The sequence below is a fragment of the Lepidochelys kempii genome, chromosome 1, assembly GCF_965140265.1.
Source record: "Lepidochelys kempii isolate rLepKem1 chromosome 1, rLepKem1.hap2, whole genome shotgun sequence".
Taxonomy (NCBI): Eukaryota; Metazoa; Chordata; order Testudines; family Cheloniidae; genus Lepidochelys; species Lepidochelys kempii.
Window position 1 is genome coordinate 339,174,707 of NC_133256.1, and position 27,046 is coordinate 339,201,752.

Here is a 27,046-nt window from a genome sequence, read left to right on the forward strand (position 1 = left end):
CTCAGGGGGAAAAAAAAGCTGAAAATAAAAGGTCAAAACCTGATTCATCCATACAACTCATTAGAGTCAAGAGAGCATTTCTCATCGCTGCTTGACTGAGAACAAATAGCTCATTAATCTCGAACATATCCATCTGAAAACCTTAGTAAATTCAAATGCAATAATGACTGACATGATAAACAACATATCTTGCACAACACCTTTAAGCATCTCATGCCAGCAGGCAGACAGCTTACTAAAGAATGGAGGATTTGGGAAGGTGACACTTGTAAGAGATGAACTCAAAGGCAGGCAGGCCCATAGATACACACAATCATGACTGGAAAGAAGAAAGGAAGGGACATAGAGACAGCGTTTATTTATGAAGAATTGTTTCTTGACTTTGGGCCAAATTCTGTGAAACTGTAGTCAAAATGTGGCCACTTGTGTCTATCATTACATACAATTTAGCCTCTTTAGCTATTTAAGGAGGCAGAAGAAAAGCAAGCATAGTCATATGCTGACTGTAATGCTTCTCACAGAGGGATGTAAAGTTATATTAGTAATTAATGTGATAAGGTGTTTGCAATATGGCCCGTAATGGGGCCGTTCATTGTTAAGTCAACATTTGATCTCCTGCTTATGTAGCGCCAACAGACCCCAGTTGGCAACGGCAGCAAACCTGGGACTTCTGGAGCTTAATGCATGAGCGAAAAGAACCTCTCTCTTAACCAAGGCTGTAGCAGATTCAACAATCTCTAGCTGGTCTAGGTGCCACTAGAGGGGGACAGAGTGCCACACCAAGCAGGCGTGGGTTACACTTACAGTAAGCACATGGTAACAGGTATAAATGTAGTCACCTCACGGCTCTAGTGGCCAGATGTTGTTCTCTTTTACATCTGTGAATCCTCACTGGCTTCACAAACTTCTAATCCCAATGACTTTGGTGGGCTGACAAGGGGTCTAAGCAAGAGCAAGATTTATCATTGTAGACTTGATTCTCCACTACCCCACACCACCGTGTTGTCAATTTCACCTAGGTGAAGCGAACGCAAAGGTAGGCTGTATTCTCACTTTGATGGCTGTAAATGACCAGTGCAACGCAACAGGGGGGGAAAAACAGACCATGTGTGTCTTGATGATCCCTCCAATTCCATTGTGAGGAGCCCTTTCCTATCTTCTTCCTTGGAGAAATACATGAAGTACCTTGCTACACTTGAGCAAAGTTGTACAATTGCATTGTAAAAGGTTTACCTGAATGCCTAAAGGGGAGGCTTGTGAAGTATACCACCTCACACATGGCTGTGGAGCAGAGGAGTCTTATGTTATTTAGAAGATACTTGTTTTGTGGAAAACACTCAGGGCCACAATTCTGCCCTGATCTACACACATGAAACCCCGCTGTTTTCAATTCAGTGGAAAAAAGTTGGTCCTTACCGGGTGAGGGGGGTGAGGGGGAGAGGGGAAGGAGAGCCAGGGAGCATGGGAAAAAAATCTAGACGTTGCTATTTTATCAGAAGGGTTTGTTAGACTTCTCTTGCAATCAGGGAAAAAGAATTGCCCTCATCTAATCCCCACAGAGACCTGCATGCTCTTGCTAAGTCTTCATCCACTGTCCAATCTCAGTGTATAACTGCTGTGTCCTCACTTTGCTCTCCACTCTCCTAGGGTACACTTTCACTGCCGCTGGGGTGTAGTTCGCCTGTGTATATGTACTCTAGCTAGTACTAGTAGTAAGGATGCAGCATTGCAGGCATCTGCATAGGCTGCACAAGCCCACTTGACCTCCCTGTGTACGTACTCACTTGTGAAGCCCATGCTGATGACGACAATGCTGTATCCTCACTGCTATTTTCGGCGAGCTCGCTACAACACAGCTCACATGGGTACATGTACATGGGATGAAAATCGTCCCTCCCACCCTCCGCTGCAGCATGATGTATCTTGAGTGTAGATACTTGGCTTGACTGCTGAGCTTCCAGACACAGCTGCGTTCCAGCTAATACTCCCAAATCCATTCCCGTTTTGCAAAGCGGAGAAGGTGCTAAATACCGAACACTGTCTGCTCAGCTAAGGCAACATTTGGAATTTTTTGTTTAAAAGCAAATGAACTTTTGTACTTGTGTGTTGGCCCTCACTTGGGCCATCTGCCAGCACTGCCTAGTGGTTAGGGCTTAGGCCAGTAACGTGTAGGGGGTTGGTAAGGGAGCCCGGGCCCTCCCGCTCTACCAGGCTCTGACACAGGGACCTTTGATCAGTGTTCTGACAGCTAAGCAGGCTTAAGGCTGTCCTCCCTAGGCCATTTCCTACCACCTCCCTGCAATTGTCCCAAAGTCGCTGTCTGGTGTAAGGCAGCATGAGGACAACTGCCTCCTCCTGGGGTATGGCCCTGCTTCCTGGGCCAGCTCAGTCCAAGGCTTTCCTCTGCTGGGGTAGGCCAAACAAAAATAAAGGGGCTCAGGCCAGGCCAGAGTTCATATAAGAGGGAAATGCTTCCCTCAGACTGCCTCCGCAGCAGGTCCTCCCTTCCCTCAGGGAGGGGCTTTGGGGCAGCTGCTTTGGGAGAGATTCTGCCTTCTCTCTCCTCATCTCCCTGAAGCTGCTGGTGGCAGGTCTCCTCTCCTCCCTGGTCTGCCCCCATATGAGCTGCTCTTCTACCTTTTAGCTCCAGCAACAGATGTGGCAGGGCGAGGCTGGCTGAGCCCAGAGCAGTTCCTTAGCCTTTTGTTGCTCAGTGTGGGATTTGTACACCCCATTACAGCTTGTGAAAGGTGGATTTGGCTCCACAACCCCCAGACTGAAGTTGTGAGTTTAGCAGTAGAACATGCATTGCATACCGCAGTGGAAACAGAAGCTTGTCCATGCTTTGGAGTAAGAGAACTGATCACTCTCCATACCCATTAGCTCCTTATCTTCTCTGCTGAGGCTGCTAACAAGAGTGTCTGTATGCCAGAGACTATCATTTATAAATGTATCCATTCCCTCCTTTTCCTCCTTGAATGTTTGAAATTATTTCTCCTCATGTTCTGGGGCCATTAAAAAGTCCTACCAAGTCTTCTCCCTGCGAGCACCACAAGCAATATCGGAGGCAGAGGGACAACACCGTTGTCAGAAAGGGAAGAATCAGATATGCTGGATATTTCCCCCAGTGAAGCATTACTTGGCATACTTTGCTATATGTGGGTGCTTCTTCCTGATCCAGCAACTGATGAATGATTTTGTATTGCCCCATAAAAGAGACTCATAGAAAAAAGAAGTTATAGACTCACCTCCTAAGCTGTCTGTAACTAGTTGCAGAGGGATCCTCGTGCACTGCACAAGGCAGATGCGAGAATAGACCAGGACGTTGACATTATTGCTTTCCTGCTGACCTGTCTGGTATTGCACTGTGATTACTACAGATTCTCCGGTCTGTTAATAGGTACCTTCTGCAAAGCCTCAGTGCTGTGGGAATGCTGTGAAATGTAAAAGGGCCTCCGCTGCTGTGTGGGGGAACAGGTGTACTGCTTCTTTAAATTGGTTGGCATAGCCAGACTGCAATGAACTGGGAGAAATTCTAGACAAAAAAAGACAGAAAGAGGGTGAAATCCTGGTCTTATGAAATTTAATGGGAGTTTTGCTGTTGTCTTTCAATGAGGCCAAGATTTTACTCAAAGAGCTGTTTAGAGATAATCTGGTTTTCCTTATTTTAATAAGGTTCCTCATTCAGTATCAGAAGAAAGGACTTTTTCTGAGGGTCTCTGCCATTGTCACATGACATTGTGTAGGATACAGAGAATGCTACTGTGGGTGTGAATACATGGGGATTGAGGCTACCACCACCAAAAGCAGCTGACTGCCTTTTTAGAAATGCAGTTAAAACGTAAGTTCAAACCTGTTAAAAGTAGTCACGGTTTACTTTACCCCGTGCTATGTTACATCTGTCTCTTTAAATAAATGCTCCCTGCTTTTCACCAAGGGTAAGTCTATACAACAGTAAAACACCCATGACTGGCCTGTGTCAATTGATTGGGGCTCAGGCTGTGGGACTATCAAATTGCAGTGTAGACGTTCGGGCTCAGGCCCAAACATGTCCACTGCAATTTTATAGCCCTGCAGCCCGAGTCAGCTGACCTGGGCCAGCAGGGGGTGTTTTATACCAGTGCAGACATACCCTAAGACTCACTGCACATACAGAAGAGGCCGCACCTAGCATGGGCTGTCAGAGAGATGGTTTTAATGTGCTGTGTCTACCAAAAAGCAGTTTTCAATCTTCTCTGAAGAAGCGACCCACCACGGAGGGATCATTATGTAACCCTCTGCTGAGTGTGTTACAGAGCCCTGTATGAACCCATCCAGGAAGTAAATGCAGTGTTACAGCTCCGGTCTACAGAGCTTAGCTCAGGCTGGCATAGCTCTACAGGTGCGTGGTTCAATCCCTGACGTGTTGGCAACAAGGGTGGCCATCACAGTTACTCATCACATTTGTGTCTCCAGAAAAAGTTTGTCCAGATCTCAGGGACATTTCTCAGCCCTTTCAGTTACTTGCTGACTGTGAAAGCATACATATTTCCTTGTACCTTGCACAAAACAAGCTCCTGTGTGGTTCCCTGAATTAAATCAATACAGGTTGTTCAAAAACAGTGTTACATTCTTAGTAAACTTTATTTGGGTGGTGGGGGGAAGGATGTAGTGTTATTTCTGTCAGGAAATACAGATTTTGTGCACGATGAAAACCCAGTTGTATAGTGCCCAAGAGACTGCCAGGGTGACATATGAATACAAAGCAATTGATCTAACAAGGCTCCTCCTCCCCCACCCAGCCTATACATGGCGTAGAACACAAACTCTTTGGGACATGGATCACATCTTAATGTGTATTTGTACAGCACCTAACATGGTGGGTTCTGCTGTGGCTCTCTGAATGCTACAGCAGTATCCTTGTTTAATAACAAAGGAGACCCACTGAGGAATCTGATCCTATAATGCTGTAGGTAAGGAGGACAAAATATCGCAGGAGACAGTAAGGAACCCTTACTATATGTTCCATTCAATGCATCCGATGAAGTGAGCTGTAGCCCACAAAAGCGTATGCTCTAATAAATTGGTTAGTCTCTAAGGTGCCACAAGTCCTCCTGTTTTTTTTATCACAGGAGAGACGATCTTAAGGGAGACGAAGGACATACATTTGAGAGCAGAGCCTCACAAGCTCATCATCAGTCCCACAGAAAGGAAGCGTTGATAATGGACTGCAGGATTTGGTCTTGGTAAGTAAAATACAAGGTAACTGTATGCTTGAATTCTCTCCTTAGATGTTAGTTTATTAGGTTAATTGGATAATAAAAGACATTCTTTTGCTACTGAGACCTCTGCTGTTTTATGCTTCTAGCTTGGCCTCTTGGCCTTGGGATCCTGATGCTGATGTTTCCATTTGTTTCTCCATTATCTAGTGAATGGTTCAGCACACAGCAGAGCAAGCACAGCATGACCCACTTCGAAACCCCATCCCTGCTTTTCAACATCGTGACGTGGTCTTTCCCCAGGCCCAAGCTACGCACTGGAGCGCTGCATGCCATGTTTGCGTCTATCTCCTATAAATATCGTCAGCCGGCACTTCTACTGGTGCACTTCCAAGTGAGTATCCTTCGGTTCTGTGAGCGCTCGGTGGGTGAAATTCACCTCCGTGTAGAGGACCAGCCCCAGGCCTGTGACACCACTTCAGTCTCACATAAACCCTTTCGCACAGGGGCGCGTCCGATCCAGGGGAACTAAGGGCTGCGGAGACATGGCCTCTTCATCTAAGCTGTGAACGGGAAGTGAAGCTGAGCTCTTCTACGCTAGGCGAATAAAGATACCCTTGGGGCACAGTTATACACTCATTTCAAAGACTGGCAAGTGTGTTTGGAGGGAACTAGAAAGTTTCTGCTGAAGTATAATTAAGACTGTTTTCAAGTGCAGTTGTAACCTTAAAGTGGAAGAGTGAGGGAGTTAAAATGGAACCGTTTACAAAGCAGTAAAAGCTCTGCTACATTAGGCCCTCTGCATGTACAAAATTATAGGATTGGAAACCATTCAGCCAGTCCAGTGCCTGAGTGGCTCAAGGATCCTAAAGTGCTTTTTAATGTTTTCTATATAGAGAAGAGAACATAAAGGGATGGATGGGGGGAAACACTTTGGACGAAATAAGCACAGATCCCAAACACTCCTCTTTTCCTCCCAAGCCTTTTTAAAGTTTGATTCAAACTTTGGTGGTAAATGTGAGGTCTGCTGGCTTCCCCCTTGGCTCTAGCAGCTGCTGTTCCACCCTGAATGGAGGCTATCTGCATGGCTGCCTCAGTTTATATGCAATTCACACTTTCAACCTTTTCTTTGCAACCAGCAGTGCTAGAAGTAATTTTTTTTTAAAGGAATGCTTGCATTCTGAAGTCATCCCGTGAGACATGCTTCTGCCTTAATTGAGTTCTACTCACGGTTGAATCTGAATCTTACCCAAGGGGAATGAACCTTCAGGAGCTCAGGCGAATGTGAGCTGATCAGAATTTCAACATCTGTATGAGGTACTACAGGCAATGTCTTGTTTTGGTGTCTCAAATGGGCAGAGTGCTGTTTATGGGCGGAACTTGGGAGAGTATTATTTTCCCCTCCCCTCCAACGTTCAAACCCTGAAAAAAAAAATCCACTTTACATGTGCCTCTGATCTTCCTAGTTTCAGCGGAAGTACTGGCCAATGGACATTTATTGTGTTATTTCTATGTTGGCTGCAAACAAAACAGTGAGGTTTATCAGAGCAGACAGGTTAGGCCGTGCCTACACTGTTTTAAGAACATAAGAGCGGCCATACTGGGTCAGTCCAAAGGGCCATCTAGCCCAGTATCCTGTCTTCTGACAGTGGCCGAAGCCAGGTGCCCCAGAGGAAATGAACATAACAGGTAATCATCAAGTGATTCATCCCGTAGCCTATTCCCAGCTTCTGGCAAACAGAATTAGCTACAGCAGGATCTACAATAGGCCTTCAAGTGCACCTTTGTGTGTTATCCATTTTCAGATAACACCAGCCTCCACTAATGATTTGTCAATGTGACAGGCAACCTGTTCTCCGGATATTAATAAGAGCTACATCTTACTTTTTTATTATATAATGACTTTCATCTCTAAGCACTAACAAACTTCACTTCAAGGAGCGAAGAGGCTTTGTCTATTAATCATTTCACCCATCGCTGAAATGTGGCCTACTCTGGGGAGGAACATGAAATCTATATAACAGCTCACCACAACATTACACAACAGTTTGCAGCAGAAAGTGAAGATTTATATTATGTCCAGTTGAAAGGTTAGTTAAGAAGATCTTAATTGAAGATACACACCAAAACTAACTCCTATAAACCTTAAAGACATGTTAATGACTACAAGGAATGTTAATGACTGAAGTTAAGTTAAAAGGTTACTTGATTATAGTCTATAAGTATCTAAAGGGGAACAAATATTTAATAATAGGCTTTTCAACGTATGAGAGAAAGATACAACACAATCCAGTGGCTGGAATTTGCAGTTAGACAAATTCACGCTGGAAATAAGGCATACCTTTTTAACGGAGAGAGTACAATTTATGTAAAGGGTTGTGGTGTATTCTCCATCACTGGCAATTTTAAAATCAAGATGGACTTTATTTTCCTAAAACAGATGGACTAGGACTTATTTGGGAGAAGTTCTAAGGCCTGTGTTTTACAGGAAATCAGACTAGATGATCACAGTGGTGCCTCCTGTCTTGGAATCTACGAATATATGGTCAGAATGTCCACCAAACAATTAGAACAGAAGGGAAAAAAATAAAAAGAAAGATACAGACAGTCGATGCACTGCTACTCAGGAGTCACGTCTTACAGGGCCAGAATGTCTAGAGCTATCTGAGCCACATATCCCGTGCAATAGAATATTTCCATTTTGTGGAGCTCCGATCAGTTATTTCCTTACCTTCTCAGTGGAAAGGGGACCAACGCAAAAACCCTGTATTCAAAACCCCTGGAAATTGGGGAAGATCGGGTGCAGATCCAGGTTCTGTAACATGGGCCTATTGGCACTTCTATGAGCTTCAGGTGCTCACTGGAGCGATAAAATATGGCCTTACATTTTGTGCATTTAATACTGAACAATAAATCCATGGTAGTGAAATGATACATGACAGAATATCTAATATACACTGGAAGAAAAAAAGTTAATGATTATAGATGGAATATTTTAGGGATCTAATCGTTAAAGAGGTTGGCAGGCCCTCATCCGCTACTTTTGTGAACCTAGCCCTTCATGTCCTTTTCTTTTGTTAAAATACGCCAGAAATATTTAATTTGACCCAATGTGTTTTGTTCTCCCTTTGGATTTTCCAAAAATTCCAAAAAATGTAGTTAGACCCCAACCATTTATCATACGTGTTTTGGAACTGATGGGAATGTGAAATGAGTGATTATAGCATTTAGCCACTAGGGGTCTCCAAAACTGAGTGGTAGCAGGAACCCTGCTGCAGTTCCCAGATTGATATAGATGCCTGTCTATTGATATAGATGGAGACCTGAAGAGCCTAAAATGTCCTTGCCGCTGTTACCAGGATATCTTCGCCACACAAAAGAAAAAACTAGCATAAAAGAAATTTATTCTTTTGACAATAGTAGGTCTGAAGAGTTCAGGATCTGTCTTCGTTACAGCCTGGCAGGTCCCAATTCACTGAATACTCCTCTAGTCTATTCATCGTCACCCTCACAGTTGCAACGCTGGGAGATCTTGGAGGCAGGCTCTAGGGCTTGAGAAATCCCACAAAAGACTGTCAGGCCAAAAAGCCTGGCGGTTAGGTCGGGACGTGATTGGGACAGGGAATAGCCGGCAGCACGGACCTCGTGGTTGTTTTGCATTTTCAGAGTTGTCGTTGAAGCATAAAAGCATCAAGCACCACTTGTGACTCATTTCAAGTGTGAAAGAGAGCCATAAGTTAAGCATCATATATCACACACAACAGGGCCCCTAGCTGCACCAGAAGTTTTTACACAATTTTCATATGACAATCTAGTTGTCTCTATGTTTAGGGCCCTATAACATTGAGGCTATTGAGATCAGGGCCATTTCCACTTTCATTGTACATTATATTCTGTCACTTGTCAGTTTCCTCACTTCCCATTCCACTACCACAGATTTAATCTCCAGTTCTCTATGCACCAAGTTGAAGGCCTTGCAGTTTTCATGTATTATTCACCTCCATTTGCTATACTTGTTAAACAGTATATGTTCATTGGAGTTAATAAATCACCATTTACTCCCCCCCAGCTTATTTCCCAGAAAAGAGTTATTACTCCATCTCTCTCTACCAACAGCGGTTTTATAGTTACCACAGATTTCTCTGTATTCATGAAGCTATTTATCACTGTACCTGTCTTAAATATTAGCACAGTAAGCGTCCTCTAAAGGCTTAAGTTATAACCTGTCTTATGTATGTGGAGGCATACATGTGTCTGATTTGAAATTATGTGAATTTCCTCCCGATTGGGTGGGTGACATCTCCCTCAGCTTGGAAAAGTCAAGGTTATTAATGTGTTCATCACAGAAAAAAACATTTTCCTCTTTATGTGTTTAACAGAGAAACAAGGGACTGAAGGTCTAACTCACTTTTACACATCAGCTGTTGCTCTTATCAACTCCTGGAAGAGTTTTACCTGAGTAAGTGTGGAAGGATGGATTGTGTTTGACCATTACATAAGTCCCTAAGCCCTGGTCTACACTAGGACTTTAGGTCGAATTTAGCAGCATTAAATCGATGTAAACCTGCACCCGTCCACACGATGAAGCCCTTTATTTTGACTTAAAGGGCTCTTAAAATCGATTTCCTTACTCCACCCCTGACAAGTGGATTAGCGCTTAAATCGGCCTTGCCGGTTCGAATTTGGGGTACTGTGGACACAATTCGATGGTATTGGCCTCCGGGAGCTATCCCAGAGTGCTCCATTGTGACCGCTCTGGACAGCACTCTCAACTCAGATGCACTGGCCAGGCAGACAGGAAAAGAACCGCGAACTTTTGAATCTCATTTCCTGTTTGGCCAGCGTGGCAAGCTGCAGGTGACCATGCAGAGCTCATCAGCAGAGGTGACCATGATGGAGTCCCAGAATCGCAAAAGAGTTCCAGCATGGACCGAATGGGAGTTACGGGATCTGATCGCTGTATGGGGAGAGGAATCTGTGCTACCAGAACTCCGTTCCAGTTTTCGAAATGCCAAAACCTTTGTCAAAATCTCCCAGGGCATGAAGGACAGAGGCCATAACAGGGACCCGAAGCAGTGCCGCTTGAAACTGAAGGAGCTGAGGCAAGCCTACCAGAAAACCAGAGAGGCAAACGGCCACTCCGGGTCAGAGCCCCAAACATGCCGCTTCTATGATGAGCTGCATGCCATTTTAGGGAGTTCAGCCACCACTACCCCAGCCGAGTTATTTGACTCCTTCAATGGAGATGGAGGCAATACGGAAGCAGGTTTTGGGGACGAAGAAGAAGATGATGATGATGAGGTTTTAGATAGCTCACAGCAAGCAAGCGGAGAAACTGGTTTTCCCGACAGCCAGGAACTGTTTCTCACCCTGGACCTGGAGCCAGTACCCCCCGAACCCACCCAAGGCTGACTCCTGGACCCAGCAGGCGGAGAAGGGACCTGCGGTGAGTGTACCTTTTAAAATACTATACATGGTTTAAAAGCAAGCATGTGAAAGGATTACTTTGCCCTGGCATTCGCGGCTCTCCTGGATGTACTCCCAAAACCTTTGCAAAAGGTTTCTGGGGAGGGCAGCCTTATTGCGTCCTTCATGATAGGACACTTTACCACTCCAGGCCAGTAACACGTACTCGGGAATCATTGTACGACAAAGCATTGCACTGTATGTTTGCTGGCGTTCAAACAACATCCGTTCTTTATCTCTCTGTGTTATCCTCAGGAGAGTGAGATATAATTCATGGTCACCTGGTTGAAATAGAGTGCTTTTCTTCAGGGGACACTCAGAAGAGCCCATTCCTCCTGGGCTGTTTGCCTGTGGCTAAACAGAAATGTTCCCCGCTGTTAACCACAGCGAGGGGAGAGGGTTGAGGGGGTAGCCATGCGGTGGGGGGAGGCAAAATGCGACCTTGTAATGAAAGCACATGTGCTATGTATGTAATGTTAACAGCAAGGTTTACCCTGAAAGAGTGTAGCCACTGTTTTATAAAATGTGTCTTTTTAAATACCGCTGTCCCTTTTTTTTTCTCCACCAGCTGCATGTGTTTCAGTGATCACAGGATCTTCTCCTTCCCAGAGGCTAGTGAAGCTTAGAAAGAAAAAAAAATGCACTCGAGATGAAATGTTCTCCGAGCTCATGCTGTCCTCCCACACTGACAGAGCACAGACGAATGCGTGGAGGCAAATAATGTCAGAGTGCAGGAAAGCACAAAATGACCGGGAGGAGAGGCGGCGGGCTGAAGAGAGTAAGTGGCGGGCTGAAGACAGGGCTGAAGCTCAAATGTGGCGGCAGCGTGATGAGAGGAGGCAGGATTCAATGCTGAGGCTGCTGGAGGACCAAACCAGTATGCTTCAGTGTATGGTTGAGCTGCAGCAAAGGCAGCTGGAGCACAGACTGCCACTACAGCCCCTGTGTAACCAACCACCCTCCTCCCCAAGTTCCATAGCCTCCACACCCAGACAGCCAAGAACGTGGTGGGAGAGCCACCGGCCAACCAGCCATTCCGCCACAGAGGATTGCCCAAAAAAAAGAAGGCTGGCATTCAATAAATTTTAAAGTTGTAAACTTTTAAAGTCCTGTGTGGCATTTTCCTTCCCTCCTCCACCACCCCTCCTGGGCTACCTTGGTAGTCATCCCCCTATTTGTGTGATGAATGAATAAAGAATGCATGAATGTGAAGCAACCATGACTTTATTGCCTCTGCAAGCGGTGATCGAAGGGAGGAGGGGAAGGTGGTTAGCTTACAGGGAAGTAGAGTGAACCAAGGGGCAGGGGGTTTCATCAAGGAGAAACAAACAGAACTTTCACACCGTAGCCTGGCCAGTCATGAAACTGGTTTTCAAAGCTTCTCTGATGCGTACCGCACCCTCCTGTGCTCTTCTAACCGCCCTGGTGTCTGACTGCGCGTAACCAGCAGCCAGGCGATTTGCCTCAACCTCCCACCCCACCATAAACGTCTCCCCCTTACTCTCACAGATATTGTGGAGCACACAGCAAGCAGTAATAACAGTGGGAATATTGGTTTCGCTGAGGTCTAAGTGAGTCAGTAAACTGCGCCAGCGCGCATTTAAACGTCCAAATGCACATTCTACCACCATTCTGCACTTGCTCAGCCTGTAGTTGAACAGCTCCTGACTACTGTCCAGGCTGCCTGTGTACGGCTTCATGAGCCATGGCATTAAGGGGTAGGCTGGGTCCCCAAGGAGACATATAGGCATTTCAACATCCCCAACAGTTATTTTCTGGTCTGGGAATAAAGTCCCTTCCTGCAGCTTTTGAAACAGACCAGAGTTCCTGAAGATGCGAGCGTCATGTACCTTTCCCGGCCATCCCATGCTGATGTTGGTGAAACGTCCCTTGTGATCCACCAGAGCTTGCAGCACTATTGAAAAGTACCCCTTGCGGTTTATATACTCGGCGGCACAAAGTTCCATGAAAGTGCCCTTACGCATGTGAAAGTTTCGCAGCCACTGGGAATCGTCCCAGACCTGCAACACTATGTGGTCCCACCAGTCTGTGCTTGTTTCCTGAGCCCAGAATCGGCGTTCCACAGCATGAACCTGCCCCATTAGCACCATGATGCATGCATTGGCAGGGCCCACGCTTTCAGAGAAATCTGTGTCCATGTCCTGATCACTCACGGGACCGCACTGACGTCGCCTCCTCGCCCGGTATCGCTTTGCCAAGTTCTGGTGCTGCATATACTGCTGGATAATGCGTGTGGTGTTTAATGTGCTCCTAATTGCCAAAGTGAGCTGAGCGGCCTCCAGGCTTGCCTTGGTATGGCGTCCACACAGAAAAAAGGTGCGGAACGATTGTCTGTCATTGCTCTGATGGAGGGAGGGGCGACTGACGACACAGCTTACAGGGTTGGCTTCAGGGAGCTAAAATCAACAAAGGGGGTGGCTTTACATCAAGGAGTATTTCAGATAGGACTTCACGGAGGGTTCCAATAAGAAATGGTGCACCTAAGTTATTGTTCTTATTGGAACAAGGAGGTTAGCCTGGCCTCTGATTGATACATGGCTAGATTTACCTCGCTGTACCTTCTCTGTGAGTGACTGCAGTGTGACCTAGAGGAATGAGTCCCCTAGACAGGGGAGGGGGGGAAACAAATGAGTACAAAACAAATCTGGTCTATTTCTTGTTTTGATCCACTTCATCTATCTTTTACATCTTTGGCTGGCAGCAGACAGTGCAGAAGGACTGCATGCCATCCACATCTCATGGCTGCTTGGCAGAAGATGATACAGTACGACTGCTAGCCATCCTCATCTCTTGCCTGCCCGGCAGAAGATGGTACAATATGACTGCTAGCCATCCTCATCTCTTGCCTGCCCGGCAGAAGATGGTACAGTACGACTGCTAGCAATCCGTATCGCCTGCCTGCTCACCATAAGACGGTTCAATAGGACTGACTGCAGGACTAAAGAGAATGACCTGGTCAAGTCACTCCATATTTAGTCCCTGCGCCCATGTCTGCCCAGGCGCTCCCAGCCGACATGGCCAGGAGCACCTCGGACACGACGAGGATGGCTACCAGTCGTACTGCACCATCTGCTGCCACAAGGCAAGGGGTTGCTGCTACTGTGTAGCAATGCCGTACCGCGTCTGTCAGCACCCAGGAGACATAGGGTGACGGTTACCTGAGCGGGCTCCATGCTTGCTGTGGTATGGCATCTGCACAGGTAACTAAGGAAAAAAGGCGCGAAATGATTGTCTGCCCTTGTTTTCACGGAGAGAGGGAGGGAAGGGGGGCCTGACGATATGTACCCAGAACCACCCGCGACAATGTTTTAGCCCCATCAGGCATTGGGATCTCAACCCAGAATTCCAATGGGCAGCGGAGACTGCGGGAACTGTGGGATAGCTATCCACAGTGCAACGCTCCGGAAGTCGACTCTAGCCTTGGTACTGTGGAAGCGCTCCGCCGAGTTAATGCACTTAATGCACTTAGAGCATTTTCTGTGGGAACACACACACTCGAATATATAAAACCAATTTCTAAAAAAACGACTTCTATAAATTTGACCTTATTCCATAGTGTAGACATACCCTAAGGGAAAAGGCTCTTCCCTACCGTTTGCATTCCTGCAGTGTGGTCACATGGACAAGAAACTGGGCTGGGCTGCAGAAGTACAGCTGATTGAAAAATGGTAAATATATTCACTGAAATGCTTTGAAAGCTTCAGTTTTGTTGACCAAAAAAATTATAATTTTTGTTTGTTTCTTTCTTTCTTTCCCCCTGCAACAGGGCATGCGCCATCCCATCCTGAGATGCCTCAGGAACCTTTTCACCAATACCAATACACTCCCATGCAGCAATATTATATACAGCACATCTCTACCTTTAATCCTTTCCCACAGGACAGAGGCGGATCAGAGGTCTCCCTTCCTTGAGATCTCTGAACTCAGCTAGCACTGATTACTCCCTCTGGTGTTTCCTTCCCATCCTTCTTCTACCCCTCAGGGGATGGACTCATCCAGCCTGATCAGCCAATTAGCTTCTACATCCCCAATCAGCCTTCTCCAAGGGAACAGACTGATGCCTATGTGATCAGAGTGTCTGGCACACCTTGCTAGCTCCCAGCACTCTCACACCCTCCCATTCCCCGTGGAAAAAAACCTAAATGCTTGCTGGGGGTGGGGGGAAAGACATTTTAGCAAAAATGTAATCAAAAAGCCATTTCTCATTCAAATACTATGTTCGGAGCTGGTAAAAAAAAATCATCTGCTCAGGAGACCTGACCTCTGTTCTTGGCTCTGTTATTCACTTGCTGTGCTTAACCTTGGGCAAATCACGCTCTGTGCCTCTCTTTCACCTCCTGCCTTTTGTCTGTCGGGTCTATTTAGACAGCAAAGTCTTCAGGAAAAGTCTTGTCTCTTACTCTGTGTTTGTACAGTGCCTAGCACCACAGGGCCCTGATCTCAGGAAGGGCCTCTAAGTGCTATTTTAACACAAACAGGGAGAACAATCCCTCTTTGTCCTAATATCTTCCATTACACCAGCCACAGGGGGGAGCTCTCATCACCTTCTCCAATGGTGCTGCTGTGCTGAGCACTATGGTATTCTTTTTATGGTAACTTTTTATCCTCCACACACAGACCTGATGGTCTCATCGTTATCTGTAATTTACAGTAGAAAGAAAAGCAAGAATGGTGGTTGTAGAACATGCCTCCCTGTGTCGCTCATTTAGGATGAGAGTGGGCAAACTCAAAATCATGCTTTAAGCATGTGACTTCAGAAGTACAATTCTGGCTCACTGTGTCATCATAGGTAAGTCATTTAGTCTGATATTTTCAAAGCCATCAAAGGAATTTGGATGGCCAGTTGCCCTAGACAGCTTTCAAAAGCCCAACCTACTCCCCTGTGGTTCTGAGGAATTTTCTACTTGGGGATCTTCCCTGATTCCAGCTATCAGTGAGTAGCCAGTGATATAACTGCACTGAAGCAAAACCTTTAGCATAGACAGGCAAAAGACATGATTTGCACGGGTGCAGCTTAATCCCTTTTCCCGACAAGGGTAAACACCACTAGCTTTGCCTGTCTGTCTATACTAGGGGTTGTGTCAGTGTAGCTACACAGGTGACTGGCTGCCGGTGGATGAAATCAGGGCAAATCTTCATTATAGACAAGAGTTAGCTTCTCCCTTTGTAAAACAAACCTACTTTATGAAGATTGTGAAGATTAAATTCATCAGTATTTGTCCAGCTCTTTGAAAGACACAGAACTAACCGGAGATGAAATCGGAACTGTACCTCCTCAGAACACCCTGGAGTTTTATGGAAGTTCAGGTGTGGATTGAAGCTATGTGGGTCATAGGACAGTCTCTGGCTGTAAGGATTATTACTATGTTCTGCTTATCAATAGATGTGGTATTATCAACATATTCAGCACACTGGATTTCTGCAGATTTCACATGTGAAGGGTTGAGTTGGAATAGCTCCCTAACATTTGAAATTAGAGAAATGTCAGTAAGATAATCATGTGACCAAAAGATTTTAAGAAATATTTTTTATTTCCAAGAATTTGTGCCTAACATCATCAAAAAGGAAAAACAAGGGACCAAAATCTCCGATGGTATATCCTCTGAATGAAAAATGACACAGTGGGTAGGGCCCTAATTTAGGATTTGAAGGTCAAGTCCCTGCTCGACCATCGACTGCCTATATGATCTTGAGACAGTCATTTAGTGCCTTACTTTTCATCTGTAAAGTGGGATAAAAGCATTTCCCTACCTCACACCAATGTTGTGGAGATTATTGCTGGTTTGAAAATGGAAATCCCTTCCCACCAAAAACCAACCAAACAAAAAACAAACAAAAACTTGCATTTTTGTAAATGTTTTTATCCCAAACTGAGATGAAACATCAACTCTCAAAATTTTTCATAGCAAGATTTTTCAAGACAAATTCTATTTCAGGAGAACCAAAATGAATTGTTTCAGCTTCCCAGTGTAAGAGATCACAGATTTCCAACCTATTGGTATCCGCAGGCAGTGTAGGCAGATCAACCCTAGCTCAGCATAGGCTCCACCCACAAAGCTCCCAACTGGACGAGATGTCTGTCGTCTCTAGCTGGCTGAGATTCACTATTTAAACCAGAAGGTGGCACAGGAAGTTGTCTGGGCAATTAGACGAATCCCTGCCTGGCTCCTACATTAGACCCTGACCTCTTACCGGACTCCGGAGCCCTGACTTGTTCCTGATTCCTGCTTTCCTGTCCTCGTTTTAGATCCCTGCCTTGTTTTAGATCTCTGCTCCTACACCTCTACACAGTTACCCTTAGTAACTAACTGTGACCCTTGGCTTGACTCCTGGCTCTGGTTCTGGTTCCTGGCTCCTGATCACCACTCCTCTGACTGCCTATGTCTAGGTCTGCAACACCCAGCTGCCCACATAGAAGGCTCTTATCAGTTTCACAAATGAAGATGACAAGAACCTTCCAGCCTGGCTCCAATGCCGAAGAGCCTGAGCATTCTAGCTCTGCTTCTGTGGCCCCAGAGATGGGGAAACTGAGATTCAGGGCCCCATTGGAAAGCTTTTGTCAATTTTGCAGACAAAGTAAAAAACAAGAGCCTTGTATATGGGCAGCCCTGGGAGCTCTCATTGTGGTTTTCACGATGGAGAATTTAAATTTTTCAAGAAAAATGAAATTTTCCTGTGGAAAATTTGTTTAATAAAAAGGATGTTTTTTGCTGGAAAAATCATTCTGACAGGATCTAGGATGATAAATATGTTAAAGATTGTAAGGCAAGGTGGGTGAGGTAATGCCTTTTATTGGGCCACCTTCTTTTGGTGAGAGAGACAAGCTTCTGAGCTTACATAAAGCTCTTCTTCAGGTCTGTGTAAGCTCGAAAACTTGTCTCTGTCACCAACAGAAGTTAGTCCAATATAAGGTTTTGCCTCACCCACCTTGTCTCTCTAATATCCTGGAACCAACACAGCTACAACAACACTGCATACAACAATTAAAGATTGTGAGGCACTCAAACATTACGCTAATGGGGACCGTATAAGTGCTTAAGGTGGGAACGAAATGGAGAAAGTATTTTTGTAGCAAATTAATAAAACGTGTACATTTTAAATCGTTTTGACACAGTCCATGAGTAATCCAGAGAAACGATAATGCTAATGTTTAGGACCTTAGAATCAGTGTGATCCAAACCCTCATTTTAAAGAGGTGGACTATATCCCCTTTAGATAGAAAAAAAGAACTACAGCATTCTTCATCTATCATGAAACTTGTCAGCCCTAATGTGACCATAAATGTAGTGAGGAAGTTTATTTGTTTAAAGTATCAAACAAAACCATGTAATTTTAAAAGCATGACTTTTGGAAAATGTCACTTTAAAATGCTAGAGTGTCAAGGTGGAAGGAATAAGGGGGGCTTTTTTTTTTTTTATTAAACTAAGTCTTTGTTGTCTTTTAAATGCCAAAGATGAAAAACCCAACAACTTTCAGAGTAGGTATATATATGTGTGAGCACTCATGTATGCTGACACAGTTAAACAGTCAAGTACATTAACTGTACTCGTAATTTAGGAGTAACTTCTGATTTTAGGAAAAATCCTGGGGCGGGGGTGGTGCCTAAATTCTGCCATCCTAGGAGTAGCCCAGGGAAGCACTGTAACTCAGGCACACCTCTGAATCATAATTTCACTTCAGCTTCCTTTACACTCCTAAGGATTAGTAATTACTGTTGGCCTATAACTGCAGCAAATTACTGTCCCACATCCCAATTGCTCAGATCCTTTGGCCAGCAAGAGTGAAGATAAGATTCCATCCATTGTCCCCTACCTGCTGAGATGCATTGAACAGACAAGTAACTTTGCTTACTCCTACACATTCAGTCCTGAGGCTTGAGTAGCCCATATAGGGTACATCTACACAACAATGAAACACCTGTGGCTGGCCTGGGTCAGCTGACTTGGGCTCACAGGGCTTGGCCTGCTGGGCTGCAAAATTGCTGTGCAGACAATCAGGCTCAGACTGGAGCCTGAGCTCTGGGTCCCGGCAAGGCAGTGGGGGGCTCAATTTTTAGCAGGTCGTGCTGCAGGTCTTTTATTCCAGCGTAGATGTATCAACAGAGTCATAAGGGGGAGTTCTTAGTCACTCATGTGGGCTCATGGTCCCAGGCAAAAATCTAGCCATTGACTTTACATACATTGTTAAGAACATAGATTCAGATGGCCTCTCTCATGTGGAGTGGTATTTAATTCCTCAATTATTCTCATTGGTTTCAATGGGATTACTCAGAGTATTCAGTGTAAGTAGAGGTCATCAAAGTCTGGCCCTTTAATAGCTTTCCAACTGAATTTCAGTACAATTTGACATCGTAATCTATTCATCTTCTGTAATCTCTTTCTTTTCAGCTTTTGGCTTCATTGCAGGGCTAGAGTCTGCCACTAACTCAAATGGGGTGTTACCTTGCTTCTGAAGTAGCCTCATCAATTTAAATGGGGCTATTTAACAGCAGAAGGTTGTACTCAGTGCGAATAATGGTGACAGAATCTGGCCCTTATTCTGCCCCGCCTCACTCAGAATTAGAAGGCAAGCGTAGACTATAAAAGCAGGATTCATATGAACCTTTGTCTAATTTATCACCAGGCAGGTTGCAAGAGAGAGTTATCACAATATTTCTAAAGAACACACCAGTAGACCAGCAGTAAAATACAGCCTTCTATTAGCAGTCACTGGAGTCAAAACCATTAAAAGCTTTTAAAGTCTTGCTAAATACTAAACCATACAATTACCAAAAAAAAAAAAATTATGATAAGAATCGAGCTTTTCCTGGGTAGAAGTGTTGAACAGCTGTTTTCAAAAGGAGAAACAAGGTGTACTGTGTTTTTCATCCCACATTTTTCTGATTACCACGCTGCCCATAAGACAAACCTGATCGTAAGAGGTCAGGGTGGGAAAAAAAAACTTGACTTCAGAAAAAATTTGTAGAAATTTCCCCCCCAAATTGAAAGAAAACCAGTAAAAACTTGGAATGAGGCAGGAGAAAAAGGATGATCTCATAGATTCATAAATTCCAAGGCCAGGAAGGGACTTTCTGATCATCTGATCTGACCTCCTGTGTAACACAAGCCAAAAAACTTCCCCAAAATAATTCCTAGAGCATATATTTTAGACCAACATCCAGTCTTGAATTAAAAATTGTCAATGGTGAAGAATCCACCACGACCTTTGGTAAATTGTTCCAATGGTTAATTACTCTCACCTTTAAAAATGTATGCCTTATTTAAATCTCTAGTTTAAAGAAGCTAACTGGCACTCTGGATAAATGGATTCTATCCCTGCCTCTGCCACCGAGTTCTTATGTGATGCTAAGGAAATCATTTACACCACAGTTTTCACAGGTGGCCACTAATTGTGTGTCCCTCGTTTTCTGGGTGCCTGATCTTTTTAAAGATGAGAACTGAGGCGCAGAAGGCCAGATTTTCCTATATATTTAGGTGTATATAGAGGCAAACGAGTGTTTTCCATGCAGTGGAACAGCAGCTATTCCATTGCACTGGGAACCTTTTCATATTAAAATATACAGGAAATCACAAACAACTTGCAATTAGAAAGCAAAGCTAACTGTGGCAGACACCCACCATGGAAAGTTTCAGCCCAAATGGTGGATGTTTAGCAGTTATAAGCAACTGAAAGAAGGATCTTACAATGGACCATGTTAGGCAACCTTAACTGTAGCTGTAGCCACCAGTTCTGCCTATAATAAATAATGGGACTAAAACCACTGAAATTTGCAGAAATTTTATGTGGAGTACATATTATTTGACCTGTTCTTACTATAATTTCTCTTATAATATTTTCCCAGCCCGTTTCTCCTCTCATTACCTACCTTGAAACCAATATTAACATGTAAAAAGAAAATGTCTTTGTAGCACCCCCAGGGGCTAAGTGCAATATTACGAATAGAAGGATTTGATTTTATGAAATATAGATGTATTTTATGTTCTTCCTCGCCGTTGGTAGCAGGCTACATGCCCCACCTGGTGAGCAATCTGCAAAAGGAAGATGTCATGTCAGGATTTGATCACTTCACTTCCTGCTTCTTTTGCGGTTTCAGACCTCAAGTGTCTTAGCGCCATTCCACAGAATTCCTCCTCCTCCTCCCCTTCTTAACCAATAAAGGCTAGGGCTTCTTAACAACAAAGATACAAATTTGGGTTCTTCAGGTTAGCACACAGTGCTGTGTTTCCCAGAGTTCAGTTCCAATCCAGTTTTAAGGCCCGATCCAAAGTCTATTACATTCAGTGGAAATTGACTTAATTGGGCTTTGGATCAAACCTCTAATAATTGATTCTTTGAAGGATCACCAGGCTGAATCCCTCCACAAGGTACTGTCCAAGGGCTCCACTGAAGTAGCAGAGAAACAGCTTTAGCAGAAGAGAGCAAATGAGACCCTGAAGGGGTCTCCTCTAAGAGCCAATTTAGCTGAGAAGAAGAGTTCTCTCGTTATATCAAGAGGCTCTGATGCTCTGCTAAATTATTCTAAGGAAGCCCAACACTGTGGTGCTGACTTTCTAGACAAGTTTTGGAGAAGCCTATTTAAAATGAGAGCAAACCCATCACCATTTGTGAGTTTACCCAGCTGTGCCTTGAGTAAAGGGCAATATGAAGCTGCACTGCCACAGAAGTAGAGCAGAAATTAGCTCCTCAGAGAATCACAGCTTGGCCCTGGCTCCACACTTCCTCCATCGGGAATGCATTCTGTGCCAGCCTGGTGCTGATCACTTCCCTCTCGGTGACAGTCCTGCTGACCTGGTTGGGGTACTGGGAGTTCAAGCCAAAGCTCCTCCTACTCCTCAGTTTTTCCTGCCCACTTTCCAGCCTCCTGCATGGAAAGAGGAAGTCATGCCCCATAGAGGCTGCTCTCCCCCTTGTGCTATACCCCAAGTTGCCAGTTGCCCATGTAGGGGAACTGAAGGGTGTAAAGAGCCACCTTACTGCCTCCCCACTCCATACGTGTGTGGGGTAAGGTGCAATCTTGCCCCTAACGCCACAGATGAGTTACTATAAATCAACAGTATGGTAGATTGAAATACGTTTATCTAAGAGAAGTGATACATTTGAAAGAAAAATTAAAAATAAAAGTGTTTCACTATGATACATATAATTTTTTAAAAAAAGGGGGGTGAGCCATGTTCAGGGGACTTCAGTGAGACTTTTCACCTAAGCAAGGGCAGCAAGATTTGGTCCTGGTACATAGTAGGGCTGGCCAGAAAACAACAATCCATTTCATTAAATAATTTTGAGGTTTCAAAGTTTGTTTTTGTTCCGATGTGCAACAACAACAAGAAAGACCTTTTTTGAAATTTTCCAAGAAGAAATGAGAGATCATAAGCAGAGACTTGAATTTGTGTCTCCCGCATCCCATGCAAGTACTTTAACCAGTTTGCTCTTGCCTACACTGCTGTGGGTCTCTCTCTGGGTCATGCTGATGAATTTTTCATTGAAACAGATATGTTTCCATGACATATTTCTGTTTTGATGAAATGGCATTTTTCAATGAAAAAAAAGTAAGTTTTGTCAACATTTTTTTCCAACCATCTCTAGCATGAGGTCCTTGTGTGAAAATCTTCATCTTGGCCAACACTCGAATTGAACCAGAGACCCTCAGAGCTAAAAGAATGAGTCTTTATATAATCAGCAATGGAAGCATACTCTCTGTGAACTGAACATCCAGAGGGACATATGAAACACATTGTCCAATGGGTTACACAAGCAAATCAAGCCACATTATTTTCTCTCATTATTAAACATGAATTTTAGAATAATTCCTAGAGTCCTGCATTAGGATTGATGCCCCATGCTGGTAGGTGCTATACAAACACACACATGGTATAACCCTTACCCCAAAGTGTTTGTAATCCAAGGATAAAAATGAGACCGAGAACAAAGGATCCAATCAACAGATACAAGAATTATTTATGTGTATAGAGCCTGAGAAAGTTGTGAATGCTCACACAGCAGCTGCTGCTGATGGTTTCTGCACCCCTCAGGTTCTCTTTGGGGCTGTCAGGATGTCATCCAGCTTGCTTCGGAGCTGTGGATCTACATAACCGTGGTTATACCAACTCATTCCATAGCAGTCAAACATGGGCAACAAGGAAGGCTGAAGCGGGGTCGACTGACATTTTCAGTTCTCGTCATCGTCAGCTGCTCCATATTAAGTGGTAGGGTAAGATCAGCAATGAGGATATTCGGAACTGAACCCATCAGTGCTGGTTTGGTTTCAGCAGCTTTGTTGGCATGGTCATAGTATTAGGACAGAAGACCAATGAATTGTGAAGAGTGTTTACCAAGGAAAGCTGCTACATAGCTGGTAATCATGTAACTGCCCCAAACTTCAATGGCGCAATAAGATTGCAAGGAGTCTATGTCCTTTGGCATCTCCCAACAATTATGATTATGAGGATGATATACAGCCTAAGCCAACTCCTATTAAAGTAAACGGAAAGATTCCAACTAGCTTCCATGGGAGCTGGATCATGTCCATATACTTCTTCAGTGTCTCTAATAATGTTAAAGCCATGCTGCATTTTATGGTACATGTTTAAAAACCAACACATCTATGGAGTTGTATTTCTTGATATAAATGTAAGACTGGAGAATTCTATATGTGTGTTAAGTAGCCAACGTTATCTCATATTCTCAGCTGATGTAAATCAGTATTTAATTCCATTAAATTTAGAGGTATCGGTTTATACCAGCAGAGGATCTGTGCCCTTAACTTCCTGATTTACTGTGATTTTGACTTTGTTAGCATAGATTTTTTTGTCTTTTTAAAAAAATTAAGAGTAAACAAATAACTATTGCAGAAAAACCAGAGGATCATTATTGAAAATGCACAGTGAAAAACCTTATATTTAGAAATCAGGCACTGATTCTCTTTAAAAAAAAAAAACTTACTACACAAAGAATATCTGCTATATTGCATGCAAACATTGCATGCACCTTTGAAGCTGTGAAAAAACCTTGATAGACAATTGCTCATTAAAATCTGATAATTGTAATCAGAGTTCTTTGGTTCACACTAATCTGTAACAGAACTTTTTAGCATGCAGCCTATCTAATGCACCTGTTAAGAGTTAGAAAGCAACAAAAAATGTTTCATCAGTTATGAGATTTAAAAGCCATAAATTAAATTATAAAAGCCTTTTTATTTAAAAGACAAGGGAATTTGTTTCCTTGATGTGTGAGCCTCCATCAAATCTAAATTCACAGAAAGAATACTTATGCAGATAGCTCAAACTTATCATGTGGTTAACGAACCAAAGCACTTGTCCAATCAAATCCATTTGGTAATGAATAAATTCACTCATTTGATAACCTGCAATATAGTAAGGAATAAAACTGTCAAAATAAGAACTTATTTATGTCTTCCCCTGTGCAATGATCACTTCTTAAGATTTTTAAAAAGACAATACATGTTTAATAGGTTAGCAATGTAACAATTTATTACACTATAGCTGTGTAGTTAATGTGCTCTTAGCACCAATTTCTGCTCTCATGGGAATAAAGTGAGAGCAGAACCTGGCCATAGTTTTTTGAGTGCCCTCTAGAGGTCATACTAATTAGATAGACATTATCTTATGGACTCTGTTACCAATAATCTTTCATAGAAATGTAAATATGTCTATTTCAAGAGTGAAAAAATAAGCACAGTAGATTGCCAGCAGTACACTGCGGTCTCTGGTTTTCTTTATGAATAAAATCCCAATTGCATACAATATACCAAAACTGCCTGCAGAAAATTCCAGACTTTAGGCATTCTTGTCAACAAAGGCTGCTGATAAATAATCATTGCACAAGCAAAACTCTCCATTCTGACCTTCTGTGCTCTAGCTCAACCACAAGATATGGGCTTGATCCAGGAACTACTGGGTGAATTTTAATGGTGTGGGTTATATAGAAAGTCAGACTATATGATCATTATGGTCCCCTTCTGACCTTAGAATCTATGAACTTGAGTAAGCAGTCTGGAAAATATGTTTTCTAAAAGTTAAGCAATATTTATTCATCAGCAGGAATCACTTGACCACATTAGTGAGTAAGCATCTCTGTCATCTGAGTAAGAAACACAAGAAATGGAAATACCCCGAGAGAATCCTCTTAGTCCTCTGGGACAAAGCGATCACAAAGTCCAGAATGAAATGTGCAAGTGTAACTCATTGTTTGGTGTGGCGCTCTGTCCCCCTCCAGAGGCACCTAGACCATCTAGAGATTGATGAGCCTGCTATAGCCTTGATTAAGAGCCATGTGACTTTTAGCTCATGTGGTAGAGGCTCATACACTAAGCTTCAGAGATCCCAAGTTTGAGCCCAGCTGCCACCGACCAGGGCTGTCAGCATTACACAGGAGCTGGGGACAAAGCATTCTCATTGAAGGAGATCTAGCTGTAAATGAACATCCAGAGGAATCTGGCTGAATCAAGAGTCTGACTGCCTTTAGGATAGAGCTTTTCCATCATAAACAGAATACTCACAGCATCAGGAGCTCCGCTCTTTCCCCAATCCTTGAGTCAGAGCAAAATAAATAAAAAAAAATCCTACCCCAAGCAGAGATTTCTATTACCTGATAAGGGAGAAAAACCAGACATTCCATGAAGTCCACTGAGGTCTTTGCTATTGCCAATCTAATGTGTATGGAAGGTGCTAAGTGACGAGTGGCAGAATAAAACCCTAAAACAAGTAAATGGATGGATGCGTACATGGATGGAGAGATGAATAAGGGATAGCCAGCTAATACCTATAACTATATCAAAACCCATTGCCAAAATACAATAAAGACCCATTACAATATTCATAGGCAGTTATCGGGACAGCCAAACACAGACTAGTGTTTCCACCAAGATGCTACGCCCCACCTTTCTCAATGATGACTGTGCTGCTTGGCATCAACTGTCCTCTCACTGGCCCATCAGGAAGCAGAATATGGCCCATAGAATCTCTCTGACTAGACAGTATCCCAGGCCCTAAAACTGGCAGCAGATAGGAGTTCTCGGCCTTTTCATTTCTTGCTTATAAAAAGCTTACTTCAGAGTTTTTAAGATTAACAGCAAAGCACTACAAATACAGTTAAAAGCAGCCATGAGAAAGCAATATTAAATATTCGTAGGAAAAGTGAGAAGTTTAAAATCACATTCTGTCCTTCTGCTGACATGACATGCCTGTATCTCTATGCCTCATCAACTTGCTGTTCCTCTTCAAATCACATCTGAGCACATATCTTACCTCCCTTGCTTCTCTTTCTCTCTCTGTCATTTTCTGTCTCCCTCTCAGAGTTAATTTGACACAGATTTATGAGGTAGAGTTTGTGTGGGAAAACACCACGTGGACTAAGAAAATGCTGTTATAGCAGGGAATGGGAGTGGGTGAATGTCTCAAGGTTTCATTCACTGCCATGAACAAACACTGAAGATGAAGATCCAGATCCTCAGAGGTATTTAGGTGCCTAACTCCTATTGGTTTCAGTGGCACCTTTGGGGCCAAACTGCTTAAAAGGAGAATTGAGAGTGAAATTCACCTTGGTGCAGAAGGCTAGCACAATGCTTATGCTCCAATTAGCCCCCACTTAGCCCCATATGAGATAATAAATAAGAGGTTTATAAAATAAACTGCTCATCTTGGAGATTCCATCTTGGATATGAAAGCCAGGCTGCATTTTCTTTGGGCTTACAAGTCATCACCAGTTACAAAGAGTTTGCAGGCCAAATTCTTCCCCCCATTGCGAGTAGAATTTGCCATGGCATTTGAAACTTAGCTAACCATGTTGTTGAAGACATACAGGCTAATGGAGAATCCAGCTCACTCTCCCATAGCTGGAGCTGCTCTGCAGTGCTAGTTGGAACACAAATTAGTAGAAACATACATTTAGTACTATTGTAAGCAGATGGGCTTCACAATAGACATATAGAACAGAACAAATGAGTAAGAAGGTGTCATTTTCCATAGGTACTTTCCAGAGTGAAACTTCGCTTTAAACTTTTCAGGCTGGGAGTTAACCCCCAATTCAGTGGGAGTTGGGCGGTTAACTCTTAGGTCCCTTTGGAAAACCCAGCCTTAAATTACCAACATTTACAAAAATCTGAACATGCAAAAGGTCCTAAAAAGCAAAGTGCAATGATAGTTTGTATTAAACACTGCTTGTAAATTTGACAAATCACACTTTAAATCCCGGAATAGATTGATTGTGTTCTGGTTGTTTTCCCTCTAGGACAAATATAATCAGATTCCGTTCTAACTCTACACCTCTTTAACAGATCATTGAAAAACTACAGGGCAAGAAACTTTAAAATTGATCCTTAAGGTATGTATCTAAGCATTCCACCT

The 27,046-nt window shown here is 43.6% G+C and overlaps 1 protein-coding gene and 1 long non-coding RNA gene across 2 annotated transcripts in view; both read left to right on the forward strand.

The window, feature by feature from the left end:
- LOC140906945 (uncharacterized) overlaps positions 1-7,282 on the forward strand; it is a 68,210-nt gene extending 60,928 nt beyond the window's left edge. Inside the window, exons 3-6 of the long non-coding RNA XR_012157310.1 lie at positions 5,112-5,225; positions 5,409-5,592; positions 5,705-6,515; positions 7,137-7,282. This is a non-coding gene — a long non-coding RNA (uncharacterized lncRNA). The remainder of the gene's footprint in view (positions 1-5,111; positions 5,226-5,408; positions 5,593-5,704; positions 6,516-7,136) is intronic.
- Positions 7,283-9,812: 2,530 nt separating this feature from the next.
- On the forward strand, positions 9,813-11,838 carry LOC140906940 (myb/SANT-like DNA-binding domain-containing protein 7). The gene is made up of 2 exons (XM_073331899.1): positions 9,813-10,644; positions 11,233-11,838. The coding sequence occupies exon 1, from the start codon at positions 10,062-10,064 to the stop codon at positions 10,608-10,610; it is 549 nt and encodes a 182-aa protein (XP_073188000.1). The 5' UTR covers positions 9,813-10,061; the 3' UTR covers positions 10,611-10,644; positions 11,233-11,838.
- Positions 11,839-27,046: the final 15,208 nt, after the last annotated feature.